Below are 15,815 nucleotides of genomic sequence, written 5' to 3'. Positions count from 1 at the left end.
TTTTCTTATGCCAGTAGAGTTAAAAATTATAGGATCCATTGGAAACGATTGCGGGATGACAGCCTTGGAAGTTCGTTATCATTTCCTGAAGGTGTGAAAGCTTTAATAAACACATTATTTAGAATCGTAGCGGAATGCTGTCGAAGTATACGCTCCCCGGAAGGCGTGCTCAGTGATATTATTTTCGATTCACTGGGCCTTACATTTCAGAAGCTTTTTGAATTATTTATAAGCATGTGAAAAATGAAAGCTATTAGTAGACACGTACTCGTATTGATAGTTTGAGTTGCGCGCAAAACACGCGGACTAGGGAACGACTACACGATACTTGCGAAAGAGCTAGACGACACGAAGCCCCTAATCTGCCCACAGACATGGGAATTTGCCTTAAGATATCACTCTGAATTGGTCCCTTTTCGTAAGAATAGCAATTTCAGGAGTGAGCAATTTCCCAAGAAATTGAAAACAAGCATTTAACGTTTTTCAATGCTTCGATCTGCACTGATATCCTCGCAGTAATAAAAGTAGTTATTCACGCGCGTCACAACACTGAGCTTTCCCAGGTAAGGACACGGAAGGATGTCAAGCGGCTGCTGAGCATTTGACTGACATTTCGCGAGAGCCTAAATTGCTGAACTAATGTTCACATGCTTCATGTCACGGAAAGATACGTTCAGGCAGAATAATTGCCGTCCGACTCTACCATGATAACATCGCCTGTGGTAGCCCCTTCTTCTGAAAGACGTACTAACAGGAAAGACAAAGCATTTTTTTCCCCAAAATTTGGTGTCACGACTGGGCGAAATGTGGTGTTTTGTCACTGAGGAATCTTTCATTTTCACTGATGTTCCAGGTGTCCCTTCTTATGACGACACCTTCGGTGCTGTATCTACTGGCAAACGCAGTCGCGACTACGGGTGCGAGGCTTCCTTCATTGAGGAAGGTGATCAGCTTAGGTGCAACTCTGCCGAAGAGCACCGCAGGGCTCGTGGTCTCGATGCTGAAGCCTACGGAATTCAGGAACGTCTACGGCCTGTCTGAGGCGAGTGGAGTCGTCTGCTGCGCCCCAGCTGGTCAGTTATGCTTCGAAAGCGTGGGCTTTCCAGTTGCTGACACAGAGGTGAAGGTAATGTACAATAATGTTTTGCGAATAGTCTTAAAGATTCATTTTTACGTCGATCATTGTTGCATATCCCCCTTAATTCTTGTATTGCGTCACCTGTTATTATACCAATTCAATTAAGTGGTGCATCAGGGCTCCTTCACAGCTTCCGCAAGCTTCAAGCATGCAAATTGTTTGGTAATAGAAATTTCACTTCAGCGAAGAATCAACAGTAAAAAAAAGTGAATGGGTGCTTTCAGGTTGCAGTTATATAGGTGAAGTTGACATATGCAAAAGATAAGCTTGTTGGAGACATCAGCTCTTTACACACAAGGAGAAAAGTTTCCTATTTCACCTTGAAGTTGATCAAGTCTCTTGAAGGTGATAATTGGCGATCATGACAAAGCAGGCAGATCGGAGGTAACAAAGCCAAAATATTTAAACAGTCAAGTGCAGAGTTTGCAGAAGAACACTAATGCTAAACACAGAAATAAACAGCGCATTACTCATCTAAGTTTCCTGAGTTAGAGATTGGGTGAACTGTCCCTTCATATACCAACTGAGTGTCACTGTTCGACTACCAAGTGGTTACGACCCAGATGTGCCTTGCATCGTACGGAGTCTTACTGATCTATCAGTTTAGGGATCATAGCCTAGACTGTAAGGAATGAATTCCATACAGCCTTTAAATACATCTCGCTAAACAAATCACAGGGGAAGGTTGCAACTGCTGGCCCGCCTCGACATTGCCCTAGAGAATGAGGGAAGAGCTTGATTTAAGCAACCACCGACTGGGTTGTCCCTAATCTCTTTAACAGAGTCGTTAGACTCTGGGCAAGCATTCGGCATTCTTCAAAATAATGGCTGTCTCTCTCCTATTGCCACTTTTTTACCAATTCCTGGCTGCTTAGGTGCCTCTAATTCCTCTCATTCCGTTTCAGCAGAATTTATCCGCAAGCCTGCTCTTATAGAATACCGGTAGTGACACGCGAAACCGGCAATACACAATCGCTCATAAAAAGAGCGTTTGTCGATTCTACTCTGTCCCTACGCTGGCCGCTATCAGCTACCAATGACTAGCTGTTCTCCTTTTAGGGAATTCTCGGCACTATCTCTGCGCAGGTCATATAGCGCGTGAAAATGTGTTGCAATTGCGGCTCCTTTGACGTAGGTATTTCAACCTTAATAAAGATCAAGCAAAATAATGTCCCACTACCTTTGCTGACTGTGTCATCACTCCCGCATTCGTGGGTAGGGATCAGTAGGGAATTATCTCTGCATTTGAGCGCTTCGCCGCCTATTCTGCACATTTGAGAGATGAGAGGCTTAAGACTAGGCATGTAGTCTGCTCCACAAAATTTTGCTTCTATAGCTGGCTCGCACAATGCCTGATTGATTGATTGATTGATTGATTGATTGATTGATTGATTGATTGATTGATTGATTGATTGATTGATTGATTGATTGATTGATTGATTGATTGATTGACGCCACTCCAGTAGCTAAAAAAATTAAATTATGGGGTTTTACGTGCCAAAACCACTTTCTGATTATGAGGCACGCCGTAGTGGAGGACTCCGGAAATTTCGACCACCTGGGGTTCTTTAACGTGCACCTAAATCTAAGTACAGGGGTGTTTTCGCATTTCGCCACCATGGAAATGCGGCCGCCGTGGCCGGGATTCAATCCCGCGACGTCGTGCTCAGCAACCCAACACCATAGCCACTGAGCAACCACGGCGGGTTACTCCAGTAGCTGACTGCGCTACTGGAGTGGCGTACGGCGACGCGTCAAACTAGTTCTCAAAGCGGGGTCGCAAACACGCCGCCTTTTGCAAACACTATGGTTACTGATCCTGTAGTGATTGCTTCTTCTTACAACGAGTTCTTTCAGTCGGTGTTTTTTGCTCCATCACGATCAACTATTGAATCCATACTCTCTCCATTGCTTCGCTCGGAAGAAATGTGAGACGTAGAAGTCTCGTATGAGGGAATTGCAGTTCGTCTACTGAACAATGACGTCAAAAATTTGGTAGGCCCGGATGAGATACCGAACGCATTTCTACGCAGGTATGCGCAATGAGTTGCGCATTACTTAAAAATATCACCGCACAAGCACTCCGTACAGATGGTTAACCAGTGAAGCTGAAACGTGCGGCCCCGGTTTTCAACACTGGGTTAATCCCGGCGCTTGTTTAAACGACGGCTTGGTAAGCTGCCGGATCGTCGGTGCGCAGTTGCGGCTTGTGCTCAGCTACACGAGCCTGTTCTGCCTGGGCTGTAGCATCAGCACGGCGTAGACGAGCTCGCTCCCGGTTCTTCCCGCGGTGTTGCCGATATAACACTGCCTGCTCCTAAGGAGTACGTATAACACGTGGCCTACCCATTTCGGAGCTGGAGAGAAACTGCTGTGCGTGCGCTCAGCTGCGACGGAGACTAGCTACGTCACTACTGGCGCAGATAATGTAACACCACCTAAATACTACACGGTCTTTTCACTCCGATCCATGACGTCATGTTAACTGGCCCGATTGTCATGGTGTCTAATGAGGATGCTCCCAAGTAGGCAACAGTAATTTTGACGCCACCGCTTTCATCATGTCAGTCTTGTCAATTTAAATTCCGGGCCAGGTAGCATGACGTCATGGGTCGGAGTAAACAGGCCAATCGATACAAATAGGTCGCGAAGCTTCGGGCAAAAAGCGGTTGAGAAAAATGGTCACCGACATCAGCAAAGATGGTTATGGGGGTAACGATTGAAGCGCGACTATGTGTGGAGGGAACAAAGGTTTGGAAAGAAAAAATCGTTTTTAATTAAAGCAAGACACACTTAGATTTATTCAATGAAAATTAAATTACTGATCAATTTCACATATGCAGGACGAGTAAATAAAAGACAACTGAATTTTATTTTATCACTATCAATAAATACCTTCTTTCAGCGACCATCGTAAGAGGGTTCCTATGCCACTATTCCTTGCAAAGCAGCGTAGCTATTGAAAGGTTCAGAAAGGCGCGCTCGTAAAGTTAACCTGTTACAATGCCCCCCTGGCACATTGTTCTGCTTTGCTTGTCGACGTTTGTCTGAATTTGGTGACGCACGCAGCTTCATCGTTTCTCAACCTGTTCAGTCAAAAGTGGTGAGTCAACACCGCCAGAGAATTGCTTACTTTAGTTGTTTTCGTCTGACTGCGCAGGCCAACAGGCTTGGCGTCCGGCGTAGAACCAGCACTCTACACCTAAAGCTTTCGTCGGCCTCAAACGAAAGTTTGTTCTCTTCAAGGGTGCGATATTGACACCCGTACGGCTGACCTTTTCTTGCATCGCTTTCCGCGCTGAAAGCTCTAAATGCCCATCAAGTCGCATGACAGGGCATTGTAATATGCAGCTCTAAAGGCAGACCACCAAAACAAATTTCGTGCCTTTGAGAGCAAAATTACGTCACTTCTGTTTTTAACATATATGGCCTCGCATTGTTTTTTCGTCTGTTGGAACGGTTCCCTCCTCAGACCGATGGCGTTAAGCCCCATAAACCGCCGTTGTAGCGCCATGTTTTGAACCCATGGGCTTTCATGGAAGCTTCGTTACCAAGCATGTTTACCTTGGGCAGGCCTTGTGCTATAGATCTAGGTGCTGTTACATAATCGTGCGACTTCTCTTTTTTTCTTCGGGCATGCGCATGGGGTTGCGCCGGAGGAGTTTTCGGCGTACAGGGGACCAACAGACGGACGGACATATGGATGGATGGGCGGACGGACAGACAGACGGACGGACCAATGGACGGACAGACGAATAGGCTAGCGATATACAGATTACAATACTGGCGCTGAACGTGGTGACGAGATCAGTGCGGGCAACGAAAGAAGTCTCAACAAATCATGCCCTTTGTTTGTTGCGTTTCCAATTGCTATCTGCGGTATCACTTGCATTACCGACAACGCTCAGTATCCAATTTTCATCAGATGTATTTCCAGAAGTCTTGACCTCCCAGAGAGTATACTTAACCTGGTGTCGATGAAAGCAAGAACCACTGGTGCCGAGATTTTCTCACTGAATGAATAATAGGTCGAGCGGGAAGAATTGATGTGGGAAAAGCTTGACTTTCTCGCGATTAGCGTCACCCCGTGAATGTTTGAACGCAAGAACGGACTTGTCGGGCGCCTGTATGCGAAGCTTTCAGTACTCAGCTTGAATTATGTTGCAGTCCAATGCATTCTGCACAAAGAGGCACATGGCATAATTCGCTGCAAACGAAGTACGTCATTAACACTGTTTAGCGTGTTGGACTTTACTTGGTTAAATATTATGAAGCAGTTAGTGTCCTTTTTAGAGGCGGTCCACAGTGCACAAGATAGCATGTGTACTACGTTGAAGTGCCGTGGCTCAGTAGGGTAAAAATGCTTTATAATTTGCGGAATGAGAAGGAGGCATTCGTGAAAGTCAAAGGCAATATAGCTGCCGATTTGTTAGATGCAAAGTGCATGAATTAGCGCCCTTGCATATATTCGCACATACTGGGCTCCTAAACAGCCTTCTAATGCTAAGCTTCAAGGCAGGAACAAAGTGAGCATTGCAACGTATGACATCTTTGCATTCAATGAGGAAATCCAGCTTTTAAAGCATCAGGTAAAGAAGCGAGCGTTCGATTATTTCGGGACGATGATGTTAATAAAAAATTTAAAGCATAACAGTCGGAAGGGCCTTTTGTTCACTGCTCGATTATCCCCTAAAGAAATGGGGAAACCAGTGCAAGGACATGCATGCTGGCCTGTCTTATTCTTTCATGATTTTCTCGCTGCCATTATCGGGGCAAGTAGATGGTCTCTGGACTACAATATCAACTGTCGGAACCGCAGGACGCTCAAGGACGCTCAAGTCGAAGTTTCGTCCTGTCGGTGTCCCAGAATTTTATTAGTTTCTTGAAGAAAGCGTACTTGCTGTATTGCGCAAGAAAGTGGCGAGGATCTGCACCCTGTTTGGCGGTGCTTACGTGTGCAAGCAGCTATTTTCTTTTATAAACGTGAACGAATCCTTACGGCGCTCAAGAATGGCTGATGCACATTTCCAGTTTGTCATAAGGACCCTGTCAGCACAATATCTAGCTGCAGACATTACAGCCTTGGTCCTTGCGAAGCGTTGCCAGGCGTTAGGCCAGCATCTGTGAAGGCAGAGTAGTGTTGATTAGAGGAAATAAGCGTCGCCTCACCATGTTCTTTCATACACTGTGATTGATGTTTACTCTAAAATGCAATGTGCGTAATGTGTTCAAAATGTCTCTGAGCTGCACCATGTTTTATGCCGCTACACACAATTTGTGGTTTCAAAGATTGCTTTAAAACCTGCTTTATTTTATGTGTCAGCTCTTTCATCATGTAACTTACATTAGCTAGGACTGGTAATGTATTTCTCTTAAGGAAGACGCTTTTAGTATTTCTCTGCTACAGTATCTCAACTTGACGATTAGCTTGGTGGTGCGCGCACTTCTGATCTTGTTTCCGCGCGAGCAATGTTTGAATCGTTCGGTTCGTGTATTATCAAGATCATATGGAGTAAATGAGTAATAGTCTCTTAAGAACCGCACCTTGGTATGATTGAATTTCATTAGTAGTTCTCTTTTACTATAGGGTAGTGATCTATCAAGGGATTGTAAGGCAAATAAATGATGTTGATCGCAGAGACCAAAAATGCTTATATTGTTGCACCATAGATTCTTGATCCCAAGACCAAGAGAACGATGCCTCCGCTTGTACATGGTGAAATTATGGTGCGCTCACCGAACATCATGACCTGTTACTACAATGACGGCGAGGCAACAGCTGCTGCTGTCGACGCTGACGGCTGGCTGCGCACAGGTGACCTGCATGCACACGTTTGAACACACTAGCAATGCCCACATGAACGGTGTTTATTAGTCATATGGCACGCGAAGATTTAACGTTAATTTACAGCGTTGTTTTATTTATAGTTTATGCCTCTTTCTTCCTATACAATGCAAGGAATGTATTACTACAGTGCCTACCTTCATATATTCGGTAAAATCTGTAGTACAAAATATTCTGGTATTGCGGCTAGAGACTTGAAGCGTGAAAAACTAAAACTGACGCTCACGCCAATGAAAGTGACAAATAATTGAAAAATACTTGAGATTTTGGCCTCTACATATTAGCCTTATTCACATCAAATGAAAGCAGGAAGGGCGCGAAGGTAATATCCAGTGGGTTACATCACATAAGGTGTGGGCGCCGATCGGCTTAAAATATCCACCGTTTCTATACATATTTCTTGCAGTCATCTGCATATGTAGCAACTGATGACAGAGGCGCTGGCTGAAGTTTCCATCAGTTGACAAGACCTATGTTCTGCCCCATCTAATCAGTGGCCGATCAGTGCATTAGTGGCCTGAGCAGGTTGCACAAGCGAGCTTGTGATTAGGCTGTGCATGCTCACGTTGTTCCGATGCTCCTCATGTCTTCTCTGAAAGTTGCTGTTTTCATTCATTCTCTTCATTCGGTCCTCGTCAAACCGCTTTAGTCGTTTCATTCAGGTTAATCTTTCTTCGTCATTTCATCGTAATCATGGAATTGTCATTCTATGGTGGTCATGCCACCGTTGTCATTCTTTCGACGTCATTGAGTTGCCGTTGTACAGCCGTCGTCACGCATTCGTCGTCACTCTGTCGTCGTGATACTGTCCTGGTCGTGACGTTGTTGTCATTCCTGCTTTGTCATCTACTTCCTGTCCTACTGCCGTCGTCATGCCACCGTCGTTATCCAACTTTCATAAGGCTATCGCCGTCACCCTGTCGTAGTTATACCATAGTCATCACTTCAGACTCATCATCCCATCTTCGTAACGTAATTGCCGTCATCCCGTCTTCGTCATTTCATTGACGCCATGCAGTGTGCGGTATTCCATTGTCGTAACTGCGGTGTCACTCGCAGTGCTACCTTTTTGGCTATGTGTGACCCTAACAAGCCAGTGCCATTGCTAGGTTGGCCGGCCCTGGAGACATAGTATGTCGGATATGGCGTAAGCAATGTAAATCCCAGAATTGTCACTACAGATTCCATAAAAGGCGTCTTCAGTCATACGGCGTGTCACTCCACATTGCTTCACCAATACGTTAATACCAATACCGTTGATACTCATTGCGAGATGGTTCCTGCTGGATTTTTTTTTATTAATACTCCGCGTCAATAGTGAGGTATTCTGGGAAGTATAAATGCAAACTAAGGGTATCAAAACTGCCACTTGTTTGTCATTCACAGTTATGTCCTTTCTACGTATTCTATCGTCTTCCCAACTGTTTTAATTTCGAAATTACGAAAAGTCCACTGTTTTATTTGCAAAATATTGGGGCAGCTTGTTACGGTCGAATTGACACTCAACCTTTGTAACGGCACCACAACAGCTGCTTCGAGTTACTCTAATGTGGAGTGCGTGACATGTGACCACATCAGGAGTTTAAGCAAATTGAAATCTGCAAATACTACTCCTGCAATCACACTTCTTAGATTGTTGGGCCCACAGTCAAGCGTGGCCCAACGAGCGTCAAAGTTCATGTGATTTGAGGGAGGATAGGCGTAACTTATATGTTGCCGGAGAACTAGGACTACTACTATATCTTGCAATTAGTAGCAGGAACTACGTGAGTGACGCAGAAGTGCGCGCAGGGGACATGGGCTACTACGATGTCTCTGGCCGGGTGTTTGTGACCGACCGGCTGAAGAGCGTCATCAAGTGTTTCGACACCAAGGTGGAGCCCTTCGAGGTGGAGCAATGTGTTCTTGAGCTTCACTTTGTGGCCGAAGTAGCCGTACTCGGTGTGGCGCACCCGGTGCTCAGAGAGGCACCGGCCGCCATTGTTGTCCTGCGGCAAAAATGGAAGGCGGAGAAGAAGGGTCACATTGCACAGCTGATCAAAGAGCACGTGGCAGGTACGTTCGTGCATGCAGTATTTTATTGCAGTAAGCCAACTTTATTCGTGACGGTAGCACTGTAGAGGGCATAGTACAAAAACTTAGTGTAAAAGATGTAACAATATGGCTATCTACAAAAGCACAAGAACATGAACTTTGTGTTTACTGAGTTCCCTACAGAAATAATCCCAGAAACTGTGTAGGCATCCTTTTAAATTCATCAGCATCATTTTGCTACTTGATGCACTTTCTGGGGGCTATCTATCTATCTATCTATCTATCTACCTATCTATGTTTACATGTTGTATCCGTTCGCCCGCCTACATGGGTCACTAGGTATTCCGTGGTCAAATGGATAGTGCATCGGGCTACTGTGTTAAAGGAACAGGGCTCGACGCAAACCGTCCGACCAGTTTGTGCTCTTGTGTAGTGATGTTTGCATACGTGCCGGTCTTCAGTGAACCTCTCTGATGTCGACATGGGTCACAGTAGGTGCAGGACTGGCAGGTATCGCTGTTCGAAGATACGCTTTAGCGCCGACTTCGAGCACTGGATACGTTCTATTTGGTATCTGCTGGTCTTCAGAGTTTTGCATGTGCTGGTCTTCAATGAACATCTTTGACGCCAGCTTGGGTAACTAGGTAGGTGCCACTAGTAATGTGACCCTCTAGAATGACGAAAAGCGTCCCTTAAATTGATGCGATGTTAAGTGGAAACGAACCTACGCCACAAGGGTTCCTCAAAGACAGCAGCCCAATGCATAAGTGGGTTGAGCCGCAAGTTCACTGGGTATGGGCCGCTCTTCAGTGAAGCTCTCGCCAAGTTCGGTCACTGAGCACGTGCCGTCGGGTGTGCGGCATGCGAGGGAACAATTCGCAACATTCGCGGGCACCGGCGAGCCACGCTTCTCCTCTCGGATGCTGCGTGCGGACTTGGCGGCAGCGCCACTAGATGGTGCAGCGTGTCCAGAAAGAAGAGAGGGAAGCCCGGTCGCTGCATGACGGTTTTCCCAACGTTCGCCTTGCACCGCCGCGTCATGCATTTCATAGCACTGTTGCCTACTAGAAATACAAAATTTTTGTGGTCAAGACATCAGAAAGCTCTGAAATCCGCTTTACGAGCACGTAAATTCCGCTAAAAGCGCACTCATGTAGAGAAAAATCAGAATAACACATATTTTAGTATGTCTACGCGAAACGTAGTAGAAAAAAAATTAAACTGGGTAGAAACGTCTTCTTTATTTTTCGTTGATGTAGGGCTAAGAAGTATAAATGATCAATGAGAATAAGCGTTTTATTGTGCGACTGCAAGTTCGCGAACATATGGCGAATGCAGAGTAAAAATACATGCTTCTGCGAGCTGCAATCGCTGGCTGGAAATCAGGCTGAACTACCGCGTGGTGATTAAAATTGCAGAAACGCGCCCGACATTTCAGCTTGGAATGGTCGCGTGCTTTCCATGTGTATTTGGTCGCTAGCATGGCTGCGCCTTGGGTGTCATCGCTGATCCGCCAGGCCTTCATCTTGCCGATCTCGCGAACAACGTGTTCGCAGGCCATTAACTGAAGCAGCAGTTATCGTTACTTCAGAGGCCAGTCCGTAGAGTAAGGATATTTCTCATCTCAGTGGACATTCTGTTCAATTCAGATGTAAGCTTAATCAGCTGACTGAAAGCACGTTCAGCACCTGCGTTGGGCCATGTCAGCACCATTACCGATCAATTGAAACCAGGCACCAAAATCGGTTGGTGTTTATAACCGAAGTAATTTCACGAGGCGAAATCCCCTACAACGTGTCTGCAATAATGCTGAAGTGTGGAAAATGCCGAAGCAGTGCTACGAACAGCGGAAACGTTTAGGGCAATTCAGAGGAGGCATGGAAACATCGTGGAAGAACGCGAGGTATGCAAACTGTTACTGGATGGTGATGATCATAATTGTCTCTTACTAGCAAACAGACGCGAATAACCTGCCGGTATGGTACACGTGAAGCACGAATTATTGTAAAAAATCGGAAGTTTTTGTACCACCAAAAAGGAAGGCAACATTCTAGGAAAATTGCGACAAAACTTGACACCCTCAAGCGAAAGAATTTTTCCGCTAGTCAGCGCCAGAAACAGCTAAATTTACCTAGAAAACCGCTGAATTGGCAATACTGTTTCAAAGGCCACGCGCAGGCTTCGCAACGCCTGCGCTAGATGGCGGTGAGTGTTTTTAGGGAAGCGCAAATAGGAATCGCGCTGCAGTACACCCCTCGCATTAACTCGTTTTCACGATAGCAAAACTTGCGTCGCTACATCAATTCAATGCTAACGCATTGCCGCTGAGCGTCATCGTGAGGTCCATTATGCCTTAATTTTTTTCATTATAAAGCGCTGTTGCATCTGGGTCGCAAGCCCCAAGAGTAGCGTTGGCCTGGTGGCCTGGGGCACAACTGGAAGCATCCGAAGGTGCTGGCAAAGAATGAGTCGACTAGCATCGCAAAAGAGCGGCCGGTCAGATCGACCGAAGTGGAGAGACGGGAGAGCACGTTACTCAACTGAATTCGACTGTGGGTGGTACACTGAGCTGTGTAACAGCTTTACCCCACACCTTTCGAGAAAGGCTGTCGTCAAAGCGCTAGTAAACACTGTGCCCTGATCTGACTGGATTTCCGCAGGAAAACCACCTCGCGCAAATATGGACCGTAGTGCATTGACTATCTCAACTGAGCTGAGTTCTTTAAGCGGCACTGCTTCAGGGAACTTTGTCGCTGGGCAGATCACAGTCAAAATGTGTCTGTACCCCGTGGCTGTTACCGGCAGAGGTCCCACTGTATCAATAACGAGCCGTCTAAAAGGCTCCGTAATGATAGGTGCCAACTTCAACGGCGCCCTCGATTTGTCCCCTGGTTAGCCCACCCGCTGACAGGTGTCACATGTCCTCACAAAGTGGTCTGCGTCCCGAAAACACCCTGGCCAATAGTACTCTTGCAAGAGACGGTCCTTAGTTTTCTTAACTCCTAGGTGTCAGGACCACGAACCCCCATGCGACAAGCGCAACAGATCCTGACGGTAGCACTGAGGCACGATCAGCTGATCGAACTCCACTCCCCTGCGGTCTAGATACTTCCGGTACAGGACCCCACCTCTATTCACAAAACAAGCATTTTTCTTGGCGATACCTTCCTTGACATTGCAGCGCATGTTCTCTAGGCTCGCATCCTTATTTTGCTCGGCTATCAAAGCCGACCGGCTGACTTTTAGCAACTTATTGAGTCCATCTGACGTGGGCGCGATGAGCAAATCTGCAGATAGCTCTTCTAACTTTCCCGTGTCGGGCATTTCCTCTCGAGTATCTGGTGCCTTCAACGCTACAGGCTCAATTTTATTCAGTTCGGACATGCTCTGAATATCAGCTTGCTGCGCCTCCGGCACTTTCTCATTGTTCGACAACGTCGGTCCCGCAACTACCGCCTTTGCAGCGAGCTCCCGAACTCTCGATCTGGTTAAGGCCTGAACGCTAGCCTCACCAAACAAAAGCCCCTTCTCGCGCAGGAGGTGATCGGACCTGTTCGAAAATAGTAACGGGTACTGGGGGGGGGGGGGGGGGGGGGGCGCAGCATAGATGACACTGCGGCCTCTGTCTCAAGCGCTCCGAAAGGTCCTTCAATAAGCACTTTTGCTACGGGCAGACACACGCTATGAGCTTCCACGGCTTGCTTGATCCATGCGCACTCGCCCGTGAACATATCGGGCTCTACGTAAGAGGGGTGAACTACATCCATTGTAGCTGCGGAATCGCGAAGCACTCGGCACTCTTTCCCGTTCACGAGGAGGTCTCGCATGTAAGGCTCGAGAAGCTTCATGTTCTCGTCAGTGCTGCATAATGACAAAAACACGACTTTTGTTTTCGTTTCTGGACACTGCGCCGAAAAGTGACCCGGCTTCTGGCACGTATAACACACGCTCGCTTGTCTCATCTCGAACCGCTTTCTGCGTTCGGCTTCGGCTGCCGCCGTCTCCTTACGTTCGGTCGGACTGCTTTCACTCGCATCCGCACTACGTGTGTCCCCCCTTGCTCTCATGGGCGTGAACTTCGGCCTCTCAAACTTGGAGCCAAATTCACCCTTTTGACCGTCCTTAGCTCCGCGAGCCCGACGCGTCACAAACTCCTCGGCTAGCTCGGCGGCTTTAGCCACCGTACTAACGTCTGGCCTATCCAAGACCGAGTACCGCACGTTCTCAGGTAACTGACTATAAAACTGTTCCAGCCCGAAACACTGCAGAACTTTCTCGTGGTCACCAAACGCTTTCTCTTCTTTGAGCCACTCCTGCATGTTTGACATAAGCCTGTAGGCAAACTCTGTATATGACTCACTTTTGCCTTTCTCATTTTCCCGAAACTGCCGACGGAACGCCTCCGCTGACAGCCTGAACGTTTTTAGCATACTCGATTTCACTTGGTCGAAATCCTCTGCCTCCTCTCTCTTCAAACGAGCGACAACGTCGGCCGCCTCGCCGGGTAAGAAAGTGAGCAAGCGCTGTGGCCACGTTTCCCGAGAGAACCCCTGCTTCTCGCACGTTCGCTCAAAGTTAACCAGGAACAAACCAATGTGCTCTCCAAGCTTAAACGGCCGCATCAGGTCAGTCATTTGAACAATACTCGTTCTCCTGCACCGTGTGCCTGACTTCCATTACGAGCGCGTTCCTTCTTGCCCTCAACTCCGAGAGTATAAAAGCAGCTGTTCACGGACGCCGAGAGAGGCTCCGATTTCTTCCGTTGAGTAACGTGCTCTCCCGTATCTCCACTTCGGTCATCTGACCGGCCGCTCTTTTGCGATGCTAGAATAAACAAGTTGTTCTGTTAGCAGTGGACTCAACCTTTGCCAGTACCTTCGGATGCTTCCAGTTGTGCCCCAGGCCACCAGGCCAACGCTACCCTTGGGGCTTGCGACCCAGATGCAAGAGCGCCCAGAAGATTTTCGCTTCTGGATAATGGTGAGGTCACAGTGAACTGTACAGCTGTGCTGTTCGTTTTTGTCGTTCATTGTTATAGCAGCCACCCTAACAGAATTGTGTGATAGAGGACGGCAACCATGAATCTAAAACTTATTGATGGAATATCATATCCACGCCAATAATGTCTCATTTAGTTGGCTGCATAACGTAACATGCATTTCTGTAAAAAAATCAATGCAACGTCACCACACTACTTGGATTCCATGGAGTCCAGCAGTGTCGTAAGCTGTAAACCTGTGCTTCTTAGTCTTAACAGTGCCGCCACCTCGTTTCTGCCGACAATGTTAGCGGGCTGGGAGCATACACTGCGGAAGCTAAGGAGCATATTCGATTTCTGCGCGTGCGAAATTTCGAGTGAGTTGCCCTTTCGGTTACACACGCCTATCCTGTGAGAGCGTGCTTGTGTTTCGTTACGTCATAGCCCTCTCTTTTCTTATAAGTAGTAGGCCGATGCCTTGTGTGACGCAAGAACTAATGTTCCAGCTATGAATGTTGATAAGTCTAAGGTGATAAATTCTGTAGACTAGAGCTGCGACTTAAGCGGCGCGTAGGTGTAGCTGAACGACTGCTTCATTCTAAACCGTCTGATTGTTATCCAGTCTTGTGGCACGTCGATGCACGTTTATGATAAGTAATAGCTTTATATACATTAACTCACTTCCCACTTTAGAGGATGCGGCATCAAAAGCGTTTTCTCGTAAAGTACTTTGCACGTCACCGTTACTCACAAAAGTAAAATACTGTTTAAAGTGCGCGCTTATTTATTTTTCAGAGAGATTGGCTGTTTACAAGGGACTACATGGTGGGATTGTTTTCGCTGAAGAGCTGCCCAAGAACACAAGAGGCAAAGTGCTGAAGTGCCATCTTATGACCGAGTTTGTAAAGCTTAAGAAGGACGGAGCATTTTATTGAATGCTGTCGAGAACATGCATGTTTGTTCTTATCTATTTTATTCGCAAGTCAACGGTAATACAGCATTGAAATACCATAACATGAATAAATACTTATGATTATATAATGAAGTTATTTATTTATATTGAAGAATAATGCCAGCCTTAGTGCCAGGCTTTATGCAGAGGCAGGCGTACAAAGCAAAGGTGACATTACAGCATTTCATACATGTCATCGTAACGAATATATCACTGTAATCAAATCATCATCAGGACAAACCGGCACGTACTACCAAGTGTTGTAAGAAAAAATAGAAGAGATAAAAACGGAAAACGAAACTTTACAATAGAAGAGAATAAAGACAATGCAACTTGATGCTCTGGTCTAAACTACATTCAAAAAACGAAACAAAAATCAAGTAACAATACGGAGAGAAAATTTCATGACAGCGCGCAAGGGAACAACGAAACATTTGTGCACTGTACGGTATCAGTAAGTAAGGCATTCCGTTGCCGAGCTGTTATTGTGAAGAACGGCTCTTTAAAAATGTTAGTCTTGCAGGAATATTCCTTAACCATTTTTGGGAGAAAAAACGTGTTTTTCGCGGTTTGTCAGTGTCAATGTAATGTGCTCAATTATTACCTAGCTAGTCATGAAAAAGCAAGTAAAACGTTTCATCCGTTCATCATCATCCGTTTAATCCTAACGTTGGTTCATTCAAATGATTAATTATTTAGGGCATATAAGAGGTACCAGCAGCCTATCGAACCAAATTCAAACCAGTGTTCCCAGTTTAGCGATATGTCCACAAATTTAGCGCATTTCTCGTCTCTTTAGCGACAATAGCTTTTGTTAGCAATCGGCAATTTTTAGAGACAGTACAAAATATTTAGCGACGTCTTAGCG

At 46.3% G+C, this 15,815-nt stretch overlaps 1 protein-coding gene across 1 annotated transcript in view; it reads left to right on the top strand.

Annotated features, from left to right (window-relative positions):
- LOC126526315 (uncharacterized) overlaps positions 1 to 15,036 on the top strand; it is a 99,501-nt gene extending 84,465 nt beyond the window's left edge. The window contains exons 8-11 of the mRNA XM_050174217.3: positions 854 to 1,126; positions 6,809 to 6,953; positions 8,775 to 9,038; positions 14,791 to 15,036. Coding sequence (XP_050030174.2) covers positions 854 to 1,126; positions 6,809 to 6,953; positions 8,775 to 9,038; positions 14,791 to 14,930 — 822 coding nt within the window. The 3' untranslated portion in view covers positions 14,931 to 15,036. The remainder of the gene's footprint in view (positions 1 to 853; positions 1,127 to 6,808; positions 6,954 to 8,774; positions 9,039 to 14,790) is intronic.
- The last annotated feature ends 779 nt before the right edge of the window (positions 15,037 to 15,815 follow it).

The sequence above is a fragment of the Dermacentor andersoni genome, chromosome 8 (assembly GCF_023375885.2).
Source record: "Dermacentor andersoni chromosome 8, qqDerAnde1_hic_scaffold, whole genome shotgun sequence".
Taxonomy (NCBI): Eukaryota; Metazoa; Arthropoda; class Arachnida; order Ixodida; family Ixodidae; genus Dermacentor; species Dermacentor andersoni.
Note: the sequence above shows the minus strand (reverse complement) of the source record. Positions and strands in the feature narration are given on the sequence as shown.